Here is a 15,000-nt window from a genome sequence, read left to right on the forward strand (position 1 = left end):
ATGGCGGCTGGTCCAAAATAAAGATAGTAAAAGAAAAACGGCTATCCTGAAGAGTCGCAGCCCTCATGAATGACATTTATTCCCTCTAGACAACGGGTTTGGGCCTAACTACACATATACTTCCCGAGATATCTCACCTAAGGGACCTGAATGGTGGTTTGCGAATTTGGTCAACCACAACAATATATATATATATATATATATATATATATATATATATATATATATATATATATATATATATATATATATATATATATATATATGCATGCAGCTCAGGAGGCCTTGTATGGAGAGTAAATGCATGCTGAGCCAAAAATAATAAAATCTTTGTTAACTTAATAAGTACAGCTAATGTCTCTACAGCTGCATATCTGGTGTCTTGTTACCTCTGAGGATGGACGAGAGTATTCTTCAGAACCATCAGGATTTTAACAAAGATTTTATTATTTTATGCTCAATGTGTTTTTACTCTTCTTACAATATATATATGTGTGTGTGTGTGTGTGTGTGTGTGTGTGTGTGTGTGTGTGTGTGTGTGTGTGTGTGTGTGTGTGTGTGAGTGAGTGAGATGCATTTATCGGGTGAGAAAAGCCACATTATTTTGCTATATATTTATACACACACACACACACACACACACACACACACACACACACACACACACACACACACACACACACACACAATGATTTATTAAGAACTGTGCTGCATTGACTACATTGCTTCTTGTACATGCAGGTACAAGCACGAACTGTCTGCTGTCATTGTGAGGCAGTTTCAACCTTGAGCAGTCAGTAGTTGTGTCGCTGTAAGGGAGTTACCATGACCGTTCCTCTGTCCGTTTGCACCCAAGAAGAGCCGCGTGCAGTGATACAATTTTTGTGAACTGAAGGTGTACCAGGTGCAGAAATCCATCGCAAACTTTCAGCATAATATGGGAACAGTGCTTTACCACTGCTGAGTGTGTACACTTGGATTAACATGTTCAAAAACGTTTGCACAAGTGTCACTGATGATGAATGATATGAACGCCCATCCACGTCTGCAACAGAAGAAAACATTGAACGAGTCCGCGCCATGATTCTGGATAGCCGGTCAACTATTGATGAACTGGCACAACATTGATCATCAGTCATGGCTCTGCACACGAAATCATCAACAACTGACTTGGTTGTCATAAAGTTTCTGCAAGATGGGTTCCAAAACAACTCGTGGAAGAGCACAAGCGCAACCGTGTGACAATCTGCCAAGCCTTTTGAACCGCTTTCATCATGGAGGGAATGCCTTTTTGGGACGCATTGTCACTGGAGACAAGATGTGGATCCACCATTACGAGCCAAAGAGCAAACACCAGAGTGTTGAGTGGAAACATTCAACATCATCAGTCAAAAAGATGTTCAAAAGTCAATCATTGGCCAGAAAAGTGATTTTCACCCTTTTCTAGGAGTCACAAGGCCCAATTTTGGAACACTATGAAGAGGGGGGGGGGGGTACAACAGTAAACAGTGTCCGTTATTGTGAAATATTTCGGGACCATTTGAAAGCACCTATTTGATGGAAACACCAAGGGCTACTTTCAAAATTGTTGCATTGTTGCATGGCAATGCCCATCCACACACTGCCGCCCATATTGTAGAAACCCTCTGGCAATTGAACTTTCAGGTGTTGGAGCATACTCCTGACAGTCCTGACCTGGCCCCTTCAGACTTTCACCTGTTTGGTCCATTCATAGACACTTTAAGAGGCCACCACTTCACCAGTGACCAACAAGTGAAAGAAGCGGTGCATGCGTGGCTCATCACTCAGCCAAAAACTTTTTTTCTGAGGGAATACAGAATCTTGTGAACTGATGGACTAAATATGTTGAAAAATGATGCTCTTACGCATGCTCAATTGTAGTTATATTATTTAAATAAAAATATATAGCGGATACTTTTTGACTCACCCTCGTTGATATCTATTTATAATTCCAGCAATCTGTGTGTGTGTGTGTGTCTGTGTGTGTGTCTGTGTGTGTGTCTGTGTCTGTGTCTGTGTCTGTGTCTGTGTCTGTGTCTGTGTCTGTGTCTGTGTCTGTGTCTGTGTCTGTGTGTGTACGTGTCTGTGACCGCTGTTTCTCGACAACCACTGATCCGATCTAATTGAAACTTGCCAGGTATATTGCTGGGGACCTGAGGATGTGCTTTTTCAAGGTTTGATATTAATCGGACAAGTGCTTCCCAAGTTATGGCCATTTATTTCCCAAACCAATGACAAGACACGTTGCTGCGTGGGCGTGGCCGATGGGGAAGGGAAGCTCAGCCGCATTCCCCATTACGGGTTACAACGTACGGGCTTCCGGAGAGTGATGACTTCGTGTATTCTAATAATTTCTCGATTTCTTATGCGCATTTATAGATAAACACAATGCCCCAAGTTATGATCGTTTTCAAATTAGACGGTGCATAAATTTCGGTAACATCAGAGTGCTGGTATGCTCCGAACCAGGAAGTAAATTTTTTTCTCTTTTTTTTTTTTTTCCTTGCGACGACATTGCGAAAAGGTAAAATAATTTGGCGCTAATTGAATAATTGGCCATTAAAACCTAAATTGCGAATCATCGTAACTGTGATATGCGAACTTCCGTGCCACGCACGTAAGGGCACGCGAGAGCGAAGAAACGGCCTGTGTGGTTGTTGTTTGTTGCTCGCGGTTGGAATATTTATTTATTCTTTCTTTTCTTTTCTTTTTTTTATGGGCATGTACTAGTAATAATAAATGTCAGTCTGTGTCAATGTGTATGTGTTTCCTCTGGAACTTCAAAACCATGAAATCTCGTGGCCTGAAAGTTTGCATGCATCTGAAAGGAACTCCATGGGAATTCATTAATGAAAATTGGGTGTTTGGGTTAATTTAATCACCCTTTTTTAAGTTGATTCATGGCCTTATTTAATTATCCTTTATCACAGCTCATCCTTGGTCACCTCACTGTCCCTCGCTGGGGTCTTAATTTGCCATCTTTTTTTTGTCTGTTCAACAATGCCTTGACTTGGAACAGGCCACACCGATTTCTTCATGATAAAGCATTCAAAAATGTTTTTTTTCACTTTCCTCGCTCATATCTTCAAATGCCTCGCCCACTGAAAGTGTGCAATATCATTTTTGGACGAAATCGCTTTGTTTAACCTTTTTGCGTGATCTACTTTCATTATCCACCCATCACTTTGACATAGATACATATAAAAAAAGAAAAACGTACACATCTTACATCGACCAACAGTGTTGGGCCCGTGGTGCCATGCGGTGCCTCGAGTGGTGTCTCACCCAATGAAAATGGTGTGCAATTCCATTTTTATACGTAATCACTTTGTTGAACTTTTTTGTGTGATCTGATTTCATTATCCACCCATCACTTCTTCGTCGATACTCCTCTCTTCTTCTTCTTCTTTCGGCTGCTCCCTTTTAGGGGTCGCCACAGCGGATCATCCGTATGATCCACATAGTGATTTGGCACATGTTTTACGCCGGATGCCCTTCCTGACGCAACCCTGGTCGCCTCTTACGACACAGGGATATGGTACACCTATTTTAACCGGGGTATACACCGGCCCAGTGCACTGGTACTCATTTCGCCGACCTCGGAAGGATGACAGGCTCTGTGAACCCCCTTGTGTATTAATTCAGTGGCCCAACGGGGCTTGAACTCAGGACCTTTTGGATCCCAAGCCACTGCGCTAACACCAGGCTCACTTCTTCGTCGATACATATATATAAAAAAAAATACTATGAATAATAACCTACATCGACCCCGTGTTCGGAGATCCTCCATGTTGGTTTGAGCTGTGAAAAGCATAGACTGACATTTTGTGTTCTCAGTGGCTTGATATATTTTTGAATTAAATTTCGCTATTTCTTCACTTGAATTCCACATTTAATAACTACTGTATATTTAAAGGTAAGCCTTTGTGGTTCTCCTTTTCATGTACTTTATCCATGCGGAACTTCGTACGGAACTTGGAACAGGCCGTTTTTGCCACGCAGCAGTGGAGGCTACTCTCTCGGTGATTTATCAAGATTAGCAGGAAACCAATCATGACCTATAATTGTGAAAAAACAAATTTAACTGATGCTCTCATGGAGTCGGGAATGTCTGGAACATGTATGTGTGTGTGTATGTATGTATATATGTATATATATATATATATATATATATATATATATATGATGACTCCAACTCAGGACTGATACATTCGCATGACTCATCTGCACAGGCGAATTAAAACTGTCCAGAGTACTGCAAACATACTCCCTTGACTTTGCAGGATAAGGGTCAACACTGTCTTAAGCCATCACTGTGATGCAGGGATCCAGGCTGGTCACCATGATGCAGGGATGTTCAGCGTTCAACATTTGCACCATGGCACAAGCACGCTTGCAATGGTCAAATCAGCATATCTGATGGACACAGTCCAAGGGGCAAGGGGCAAGTGTTGTGTTCAATGACTAATCCAGGTTTCTTCTCGAAAAGCATGATGGCTATGCGTATGTCTACAGAAGAAGCAATGTGCGATATGTCCCAGTTTGTGTCCAGAAATCTGCAAATTTTGGACACAGATGTGTCATGATGTTGGGTGTTATTGCTGAAACCTTTTCAACCAACTTGATCCATATCCATGACAATCAGACAGCAAATCGGTACATTAGTAAAATCTTATAGAAACATGTGTTACTTACCCTTCAACAACATGGTCCAGGAATCATCTTTATGCTTGATAATGCTCCTGCTCACAGGGCCATTCGAACAGGAGAATTTTGTCAATGCCAGAATTAACGTCGTGATGCCCAGCCTGCTATCTCACCAGAATTAAATTCAATTGAACATCTTTTGGATACCATTGATCATCATGTTTAAACTATGCCAAGCCACAGCCATTGACCGTCGATGAGCTGTAAGAGGAGCTGATTCTGGCATGGAAGCTCAGATTTGAGTGCTCATGCATCCAATGCCAGTGTTGGAGTGGCGACCTGTCCAGGATTATGCCCAATAGCCAAGGAGACCGCTTCGGCAGCACCAACGCTCTGCACAGAGTATGGTCCCAATGTATGTAATGTATACCTCCAATGCGATGAAGGTGCAATGCAGTGATTGCTGGCGAAGATGAACATACTCGATATTGAGATTGTAACTTCCACATTGGATCCCTATGTGAAAACATTTGCCACAACGCAGCATTATGTGATTAGGTCACAATGAAATGGACATACATTTATCTCCTGTGAGAGTTTTGCACCTCATCTGTGCCCCATGATGTCACATAAATAAATTGCATCAACAACAATCAAGTGTTAGGTGCTTTTTTGTGGTGGAGAGTGGATATACATGCTCTCCACAGACCAGTACCATGATGGGCCACCACCCCAAAATACTGCTTGTTTTAATGGCCTTGCCATTCTTTAATCCTAACGCCTCGTATTTTTTTTACAATATTGCAAAATGAATGAAATGCTTTTTTGTTAGCCTATTCATAAAATTTGGCTGCACACAAAAAATAAGTGGACCACAAGAAGTTTTACTTTCACATACATATCCAGGCATTCGGAAACAAAATGATTTGGTTGATAAACAGTAATCAAAATAAACCCTAAATCTACCATTTTAAATTGACATTGTATTATCAACATTTTGTAGTAATCAAATTTTAAACATCAGAATTTGAATGAAGAAGTGGAGCGAAGAAAAACAAATGGTGAATAGATCAATAAATAAAAGGGAAAGAAAATCCAGCATTAGCAATGAATTGACCAACCACTTTACATCACATAATAGATGAAAGATAATGGGTAAAGCTCAACGGTAATGAGTCGTCAATCCAAAAACATCTTTATAAGGCAGCATCATGGACCACTACTTGGAAAGAGTGAAATGTTCACAAGGCACGAGACAAGCAAAGGGAATCTGCAAGTGCACAGCAATAATCTGCACTTTGCTCGAGATTCTGTCACAGTATTGTGGAAGCGAGAGAGTTTAATCAATATTTCCTTCTGAAATGAAAATCTTAATTAGCTCTTCTTTCTTTTGCCATTCCCCCTGGCCCTGCTGCAAGGCCGCCACTCACAAAGTCACTGCCGTGTGAAGGTTATTGGGTTGAAGTTCTTGCTCTTTTACCAGCCCCGCCTTAAAACCTCTAAAACCATCTCATTTGCATATAAATAAGCTTACTTTTTTCAATTACCCCATGTCTACAAACGTCAGCCCGTCAATTTGGGCAGGTCTGCACTTAAAATTGGGCAGCATTATGGGTTATGCTTTTACATTTATTTATAATATATGCAAATTACTTACATAGTATTTATGTATTGTATCTTTTTGAAGAGAACCATTTTTTAAAGTACGTTAAATTAACACACTAAATACAGACCCACTCAAATAACCCGAACATTACAACTCAACATTTCTTGCCTATTCAATATAAAGACCTTGGCTAATCCAACTTGTTTCTCAGCTGTTCAAGCTGAGGGTTTGACTTTTGGTGTTGTGTTTTGTAGATGAAATCCCACCTCGTCCTTTTATGAGCCCTACTGAACCACTGGACCGCTCCTTTTTCATCCGCATGAAGTCTACTCTGACTAAGCGTGGCCTTCATGTCAAGACCTCAGGATACAAGGTATGTGTCATAATCCTATTTTCTATGCTGCTTTTAATCCGTGCCATTAATTATTTTCTGAGTTTTAAAGAATAGTTATTGAAGCATGTTTCATGCTTTATTACCTGGCAAGATTTGTGATTTTTGGCAAGGAGGGAGAGAGCTGCAGAGATCCATATTTCTCAACAACACAAAATCAGATGGATAGAGATCATCATCATGAGCAATAAAATTGTCAAAAACTAGAACGGCACTCAGTAGAATGCATACCTTTGCCAGGCTGAACAGTTTACATTTTTTATACCACTGATTGGCCAGATCTGGATCCAGAGCTGAACCAAAATCAAATCTGCTTGTTCTCATCACCAAACCAACTCGTCAACATAGTTTTGTCATAACTCTCCACAACGTTTTGTCATAACTCGTCCACAACGTTTTGAAATATCATGCTATATATCGTTTTTGGCCCAAAATCTCAATGGTAAAGAATCACTTGAGGAAATTAAATAAAATTCCCATGTCTGGATTTGCATCTTCACCAAAATCTAATTGATTTGTCCTTGTCACACAACCAACCTATACACAAAGGTTTGTTCGAATCCGCCCACAACTTTTTGAGATATCGTGCTATACAGTATATCATTTTTGGCCCTATTATCTCTCAATGGTGAAGAATCACTTTAAAAATTCCAGTAACTGGATCCAGATCTGGATCTTCACCCAAACCCAATCAATTTGTCCTTGTCACTCACTCAACCTGTCCACCAAATTTCGTCCGAATAAGTCCACAACTTTTTGAGATATCGTGCTCACAGGCAAACAGGCAGGGGTGAAAACATAACCTCTGTCCATCTTCAGCAGCAGTGGTTACAAGTGGGACATCTGGGTCCTCTCCCCCATCCCTTCTCCACCCCACCCCTGTCATTTTAAATAAGTGGATGCTCTTCGATACATTATTGGAGCATCTATGTAAACCACGATGCCAAACGAGGACGCTTTGAAATATTAAAACGTTTTGCATATTTCCGCCTTACGATTCATATGTGTTACAAGCAGATGTGGGGACACAAAGAGATGTACTATATTTGTATTCTGACTTTCCTCTTTCTGTAAGAGACTTTAATTATAGATAAACAACAGTGAATCCGAGATTTCTATCTCAATAATAGTCGTAATATATACTCTCTATGATATCTGATCCAACTTTCCCATGACGGTGAAGAATGTGGGGGTGCCATATTAGCATTTCTATCAGCAAATATACCTGATAGTCCCTGGGCCAAGCCAGAGCTAGTTATGGCAGGAGTTGACATTGAGACACCCTGGAACTTGGTCAGGATGTCAGCAATATCTTACATACTCTTTATCAAAAGACCCTGTGGAATCTTTAACATCTACACCCAATAAATACTACCAGATAGGGTCCCAGGATAACGTCCATCTGATAGATGGTCTACTTTGCCTGCATGTGAAGCACAAACTCAAAAGTTTATAGTCATGTCGAGAATAAAACTCGACAACTCAAAGGCAAGTTTGTTGCCTCTGCCCCGTGTTGTCAGAATAGCATATAATAGAAAACATTGTAATCCGAAAATACTGACATATGGTCTATAATTAACTGGAGTAAATACAAAGTATACTATGGAAAAGATAGGCAGGCATACATTCTGACCACCCCCCTCTCCCCCCAACCTCTTAACCCCAGATTCACATATTATTAAAATATTCAAACGTTATACAAGTTTTTGCTATTCGTGCTAATGTTATACATGTATACTGCTATTGCTGCTATTAGCTGTTTCCAAGCTATTTACAACTGGAACATTGTATGGAGTCCTCCATGACGTGTGTTGCCACACTCCTACAACATACGACTAAATCAGCACATATTTCAGGTTATATCTAATAGCAACACAGTACAAATCAAATGTAAAGCTTTTCATAATAAATATTTGACAATATCTCTCAATACCATTTAAATGCCCAAAGTAATACAAAAATACAACTTTCAAAATCAATTTCCCTTTACAAATCACACTCTATGAATTCCTTTATCATACTTCGTGTTGCTCATGAGAAAATTGTACTGTATCAGCCAGAAGATGTTAAAGGGGCATCAGAAAAAATTTGGGGCTCTCTTTTTGAATTTGAGCATCGTGTCACGTACGGATTGCACCTATTTGCTGATCAGTGTTGAGAACTTCTGCTGAAGTCATGATTTGGAATTCCAGCTGGTTGGCCCACAGCACCATGGTGTCAACTATTACTGTGATTTAGCATTGGCTTCATTAAACATTGAAGCTTCCAAACCTTCAATTACTTTTTGACAATTGGATTTTATGTTTTTTACTTTTTTGATTGGAAATGCCTATTGCTCATGATGGAGCTTGCACTCTTATCATATATCCTGGCGTTGGCTTAGCAGTTTAGGGGGGTGGCTTGGGATCCTAGAGTCCTGAGTTTGAGCCCCATTGGCTGCTGAATTAACACCAGGGGGTTGACTCAACCTGTCATTCTTCCAAGGTCAGCGAAATGAGCACCAGTGTACTGGTAATAGGGGCACTGCATCAGCGGCATAGTCACGCCTTCAACCAATGATGTAACCAGCAGCCAAAAGAAAAGCCTGTACACGATCGGCACTCTTATCATATGCTGGATGAGGATGTTAGGAGACATCATTGTATTTGACATGTATTACAAGGACATGAGTAGACAATGGACAAATTGTTCATTCCCTTTGCTATTGCATCCAAGAATTGCACTTCTGTCAGTTTGTCCCCTCTGGCACCTCACTCTTCCATGAGGCTCCATCTTGCAGAGAAATAAATAATAAAAAAATCAACAAAATTCATGGTATATGAACCTGTGATCCACATGCTCAGATGGGAATGCGAAACAAACCAACCCGCAGTGATGTAAGCCGATATCAATTTGAACTGTGGCTTCATGCCTTCATGTCATGAAATTGCAATGAACATGTGCTCATTGCGATAAAATTTAAAAACATGATGAAAAATTGCACGAAAATAAACATGAAAGATTGTTAACAAGCATTGTAAAAGTAGATGTCTGCAAATGCATTTGCCCTTCCATGAGACTTAGATGCTATAGAAGATAAAATAAAAACTTAATTAGCTCTTTAAAAGTTGAGCAATTTCTTAAACATTTCTTGAGCTTATTGCATCTTAAAATGTTTCAATATCTCCTGTAGTTTCACTTGTAGTTACAAATCATTGCTCATTATTTGGTAGAGTAATTACTTATTCAAGGAGAAGATGCTGCTCTGGCTGACCAAGCAAAAATATTATCCTTGGAGAGGAAAATTCCAGCTTCACGACTTTGTTTATTATGATACCTGTGATGACAAATATCTTGCAGATGTGAACTTTTGGATAAAATAAGTATCTATTTTAAGTTGATGGAACATTTGTTGTGAAATTTTTATTTTACAGTCTTCATGGACTGTATGTAGTTTTATTTTAAATATGTCACGATTGTAGCAGGAGTCTTGCACTCTTTACCACTTGACAACTTTCTTAAAGTTTATACAGTATAAAATTAACCAAACAAACATGGTCTTTGCATGAAGATTTACTGCTGATGGAATTTCCTCAAGGGCCTATGCAGGTGAGTTTGAATGTGAATTTATGGAAGTTGGACATGTGTGTGTGTGTGTGTGTATATATATATATATATATATATATATATATATATATATATATATATATATATATATATATATGTATATATATATATATATATATATATATATATATATATATATATGTATATGTAAATATAGGAGAGGATGTGTATTAGCCCAGAAAAGGCTAAGCCGACATTAAATTGGGGTGAAAGAATTGCCACCTTTTCCTTGCTATCTAAGCCTTACCAAGGCAATCTGTCGTTCTTTCCCACATGCTAACTGGCATATTGTAATTGCACTTTCTGCTCCAGCTGTGAACACAATCGATTGTATGGCTGTTTGATTAGGCCGTATGCCTCCGTGCCCGCTCTTCTAATTGTTTTTTTGTGCAGAACTCTTTTCTGAATGTGTGGCTGGATGCACCAAAGGCCTGTTGATTTGCTTTGCACAATCTCGGTGAAAGTACCACAAAACTAGAAAGCATCCCAAAATGGAAAGCCCATCAGCATTCGCATTGTACTCCAACTAAACTTGACGAAAACAACAGCTAAAAAAAAATGTTTATCAATTTTTAATTAGTGTTCTTCAATTCTCATCATAAGGGTTTGTTGAAAATTTGATGACAAAAGCTCAAATGTTAAAAACGTTATGGGACAGTCATTATCATTATTATTGTGTACCATTATAATTATCATTATTATTATAATTTTCACAATCAGTATATACCATTAACATTATCATTATTACTAGCAGAACCCTTGGTAAAAATACCACGATAGGAAAACAAAGAAGAAAAAAAAAATAAAGGAAGCCTTTTATTCTTCAACGCATTGAAAGAGCTCAAAACTGGGAGGTTCAATAAGGAATTTTTTGAGTTGTTGCATGCACCTGACACTTATAGAAAAACAGAGAGTAAAATGAGTTTAACGACATTGATTTATTAAAATAATTTGATTGGGTAAACTTACCTGCCTTGCAGTCAAGCTCATATGAAGGACTTTAAGTTGAGGAACAAAGTACAGGCTTGTTCTGGTTTGAAAAATTTATTACAACCAAACCCAAAGAGATACAATGATGTGTTTTTTTTTTGCATTCTATCACATAATTAACCCCCTGCACATGAAGCAAAAAGCGGGGATGAGCAAATGGTTCATGACTGTCCGTCCATCCATCTGTCTTATTAGTTTATTATCGTCGGTTTATAATCGAGGAACAACTCATTTATATTGAACATTATATTTCAAACACAAATCGGAATATGAATCGGAAGACAAACCTGCCGTTGAACAGTACTTTATCTCTGAAATCGTCCTGATTGGATATGCGCAATAAGAAGTGAGATAATGCTTTTACTCTGTCTGCCTACCTTGCAGTCAAGCAAAAGTGAAAATCATTCAAAACAGAAAACTTACTCTTTAAGGCCATCATAAAGACCATATACAACAGTTATAAATAACTAATGTAATGTGTTAGATAGGGTGGTGTAATAAACACTCCATAAAATATCAGTAAAACACAGAATTAATTTGTTTAAACAACTTTTACAATCTTTATTTTATTTCAATTGAATTATTTACTTGAACAATGTAGAACAGAGATCACCTTCAAAATACTTCCAAGAACCTCCAGTTTTGCAGTGGTTGGACATGTTATATAGAGTGGTGTATAAGACTGCTTCAATCGTGCTGATGTAACTGGATTTTTTAAAACAATCTTTAAAATCATTATTTTATTAAAATTGAAGTATATAATTAGACACTGTGTTTTTGAACATGTTCTATGAACTCTCCAATTCATAATGTTTCTTATGTTCTTCCATACACCTCAACATGAACATACACCAGGGATGCAAATTAACGGCCGCCCGGTCGCCAATGGCGTCTAACTTTTGTGCTGGGCGGGTACACAATACTGCCTTACCTGCCCGACTGGCGAATCACCGGTGATTCCTGTTATTTTGTACAATTTGTACTCGCTTCTCTACTAGTTTTCTCAACTAGAACTACTGTTTATGTCCGCAGAAATCCGTAGAAATCACCGGTAATTCTGCGGCGGCCATTTTGTCTGTTTTCATCTCGTTCCAAATCACGCGTGATTGCGCGAGATTTGACGGTTTGGCGCGGTTTGGACGCATTTTCTCATGCCCAGGTTGGTTAAATGAGTGAATTTGGGTGAATGAGTGTGTTTCATGGGTGAGGTAAGTTGAATGAGTGAGTTTGATGAGGCTTTTGGTTTGATGGGTGAGGTTGGGTGAATGAGTGAGTTTGATGGGTGAGGTTGGGTTAATCAGTGAGTTTGATGGGTGAGGTTAGGTGGATGAGTGAGTTTATATGTGATGTTGGGTGGACGAGTAGTACCCCCACCATTGTCCATCACCCACAACCCCCCCTCCACCCCATTGTCCATCACCCACAACCCCCCCTCCACCCCATCGTCCATCACCCATAACCCCCCCCCCCAATTGTCCATCAGCCACAACCACCCCATCACCCACAAAAATGCCCCCCTCCAGCACAACTCACAACCCCCTTCCCCCCATCACCCCCACAAAAAGGTCCCCCCATCACCCACAACCTCCTCCTCCCTGCATCATCCCCCCACCCCCACCCCACTCATAAAACTCACTCATCCATCCATCCAACTCACTCATCCACCCAACCTCCTAAATCAAACTCACTCATTCTGCAAACCTCCTCCATTAAACTCACTCATCCAACCAACCTCACTCATCAAATTCAGTCATCCAACCAACCTCATCCATCAAACTCACTCATCCAACCAACCTCATTCATCAAACTCACTCATCCAACCTCACTCATCAAACTCACTCATCCATCCAACCTCACTCATCAAACTCACTCATCCAACCAACCTCACTCATTAAACTCACTCATGTGAGTATATTAAAAGTGTTTGATATCAAATTTGTGACTTTTGTTTTTATTTTATCGGGCCGGTAGAAATTCTGCTGGGCCGGTAATTTTTTCTAGTCACCGGCCCTACTGGCCGGTGGATAAAAAAAATGTTAATTTGCACCCCTGTACATTTATCATACATCGGTGGGACTTATGTTGGGATGACACAGACACTCCATATGTTTGCTACAACAAAAATACTCAAAACAATCGAAATATGTCTGCATTTGGGTTCACAATCACTACAAACATGAGCTGAAGTGTGTGTGTGTGTGTGTGTGTGTGTGTGTGTGTGTGTGTGTGTGTGTGTGTATGTGTGTGTGTGTGTGTGTGTGTGTGTGTGTGTGTGTGTGTGTGTGTGTGTGTGTGTGTGTGTGTGTGTGTGTGTGTGTGTGTGTGTGTGTGTGTGTGTGTGTGTGTGTGTGTGTGTGTGTGTGTGTGTGTGTGTGTGTGTGTGTTTGCTTGCGTGTGCGCGCGCGCATGCTTAGTAAATGTTTAATATCTCACTGATCAAATTCATGCATGGAAACAATGCACAACATGCGGTACAAAATCACTGCATATGGATACAGGGATAGACAGGGAACAACCATTATTCACAGAAAGATGTGGGGATGGTTTCAATTTATAATTTAATAGCATAGCTGAGCCATCGCTTCATTGATAGAGCAATTAGTCGTCGTGTTTGCCAAAAATTTTGGGTGAGAAGGAAAAGGAAAGGAAGACAAATTTAACCGTGGATAGAGTGCTTTAACCCCTACTCCCCACCCCTCCCTGTCCCCGGCCTCACGTTCCTCTCCCCCCTCCTCTTTGCCCCCCCCCATATGTCATGATGTCCCTTCCCACTAGAAATCTCACATACATTATAGGCTTTGACAGACCCCTCCGTTTTTTTGTTTGGGGAGAATGGAAGGAGGACAAATTTATCCGTGAGAAGAGTTCTTTAAGAGTTTTGTTTTGAGTTTAAGAGTTTAAGAGTTTTGCCCCTGTAAAAATGGAAATGAAAATCCCCGATGTTACACACACACACACACACACACACACACACACACACACACACACACACACACACACACACACACACACACACACACACACACACACACACACACACACACACACACACACACACACACACACACACACACACACACACACACACACACACAGTTGTATTTGTACCCTGAGTTTGGAGTTTTTAACTTATAAGATGTAGCCGTGCATAAGGAACAGAGAGGGAGAAGGAGAGGGAGAGGGAAGGCAGTGTATATATATATATATATATATATATATATATATATATATATATATATATATATATATATATATATATATATATATATATATATATATATTGTGGGCCGGGGTCCGGTGGTGAGAACGACCACTAGGTGAGGGAGGTTATGTCGTCTCTCACCAGACTCCCCGGAATTGTAGGCCATCGCTCTCGGATAATTCTGTGAGGCTTCGGGTGGCTTAATCGACCGTGGATGCCAATAACTCCACCGCGTAGCGTAGGGTCTTTTTATCTCGAACCAATTTACCTAATTAACCATGCGGTGTCGTCTACCGGGGAACCATGCCCTCGGCACGTCTTGCTCGAAGCGGGTCACCCCACCGACTGTGGTAGAGTTCCAACTTCCGACTACCAACTCCGGTTCTGGTGCAGTCGAGCGGAACTGCCAAATCCATGCCAGCTCGGATGAGCAGATTAACGGGAACAAAGACCCGGCTAAAACTCAGATCCGAACCATGCTGGACCAATGAAAGAAAGGGTGGAAACTAACTGGGAACATTTCTAATAATGGTTTAT

The 15,000-nt window shown here is 40.1% G+C and overlaps 1 protein-coding gene across 1 annotated transcript in view; it reads left to right on the top strand.

Moving 5' to 3' along the window:
- LOC147031407 (neuronal PAS domain-containing protein 3-like) overlaps positions 1-15,000 on the top strand; it is a 160,484-nt gene that overhangs the window by 40,490 nt on the left and 104,994 nt on the right. Inside the window, exon 5 of the mRNA XM_085862600.1 lies at positions 6,529-6,647. Within this exon, the coding sequence (XP_085718726.1) occupies positions 6,529-6,647 (119 nt within the window). The remainder of the gene's footprint in view (positions 1-6,528; positions 6,648-15,000) is intronic.

Source organism: Eptatretus burgeri, chromosome 2 (assembly GCF_056783735.1).
Source record: "Eptatretus burgeri isolate ZD-2024b chromosome 2, Ebu_testis_v1, whole genome shotgun sequence".
Classification (NCBI taxonomy): Eukaryota; Metazoa; Chordata; class Myxini; order Myxiniformes; family Myxinidae; genus Eptatretus; species Eptatretus burgeri.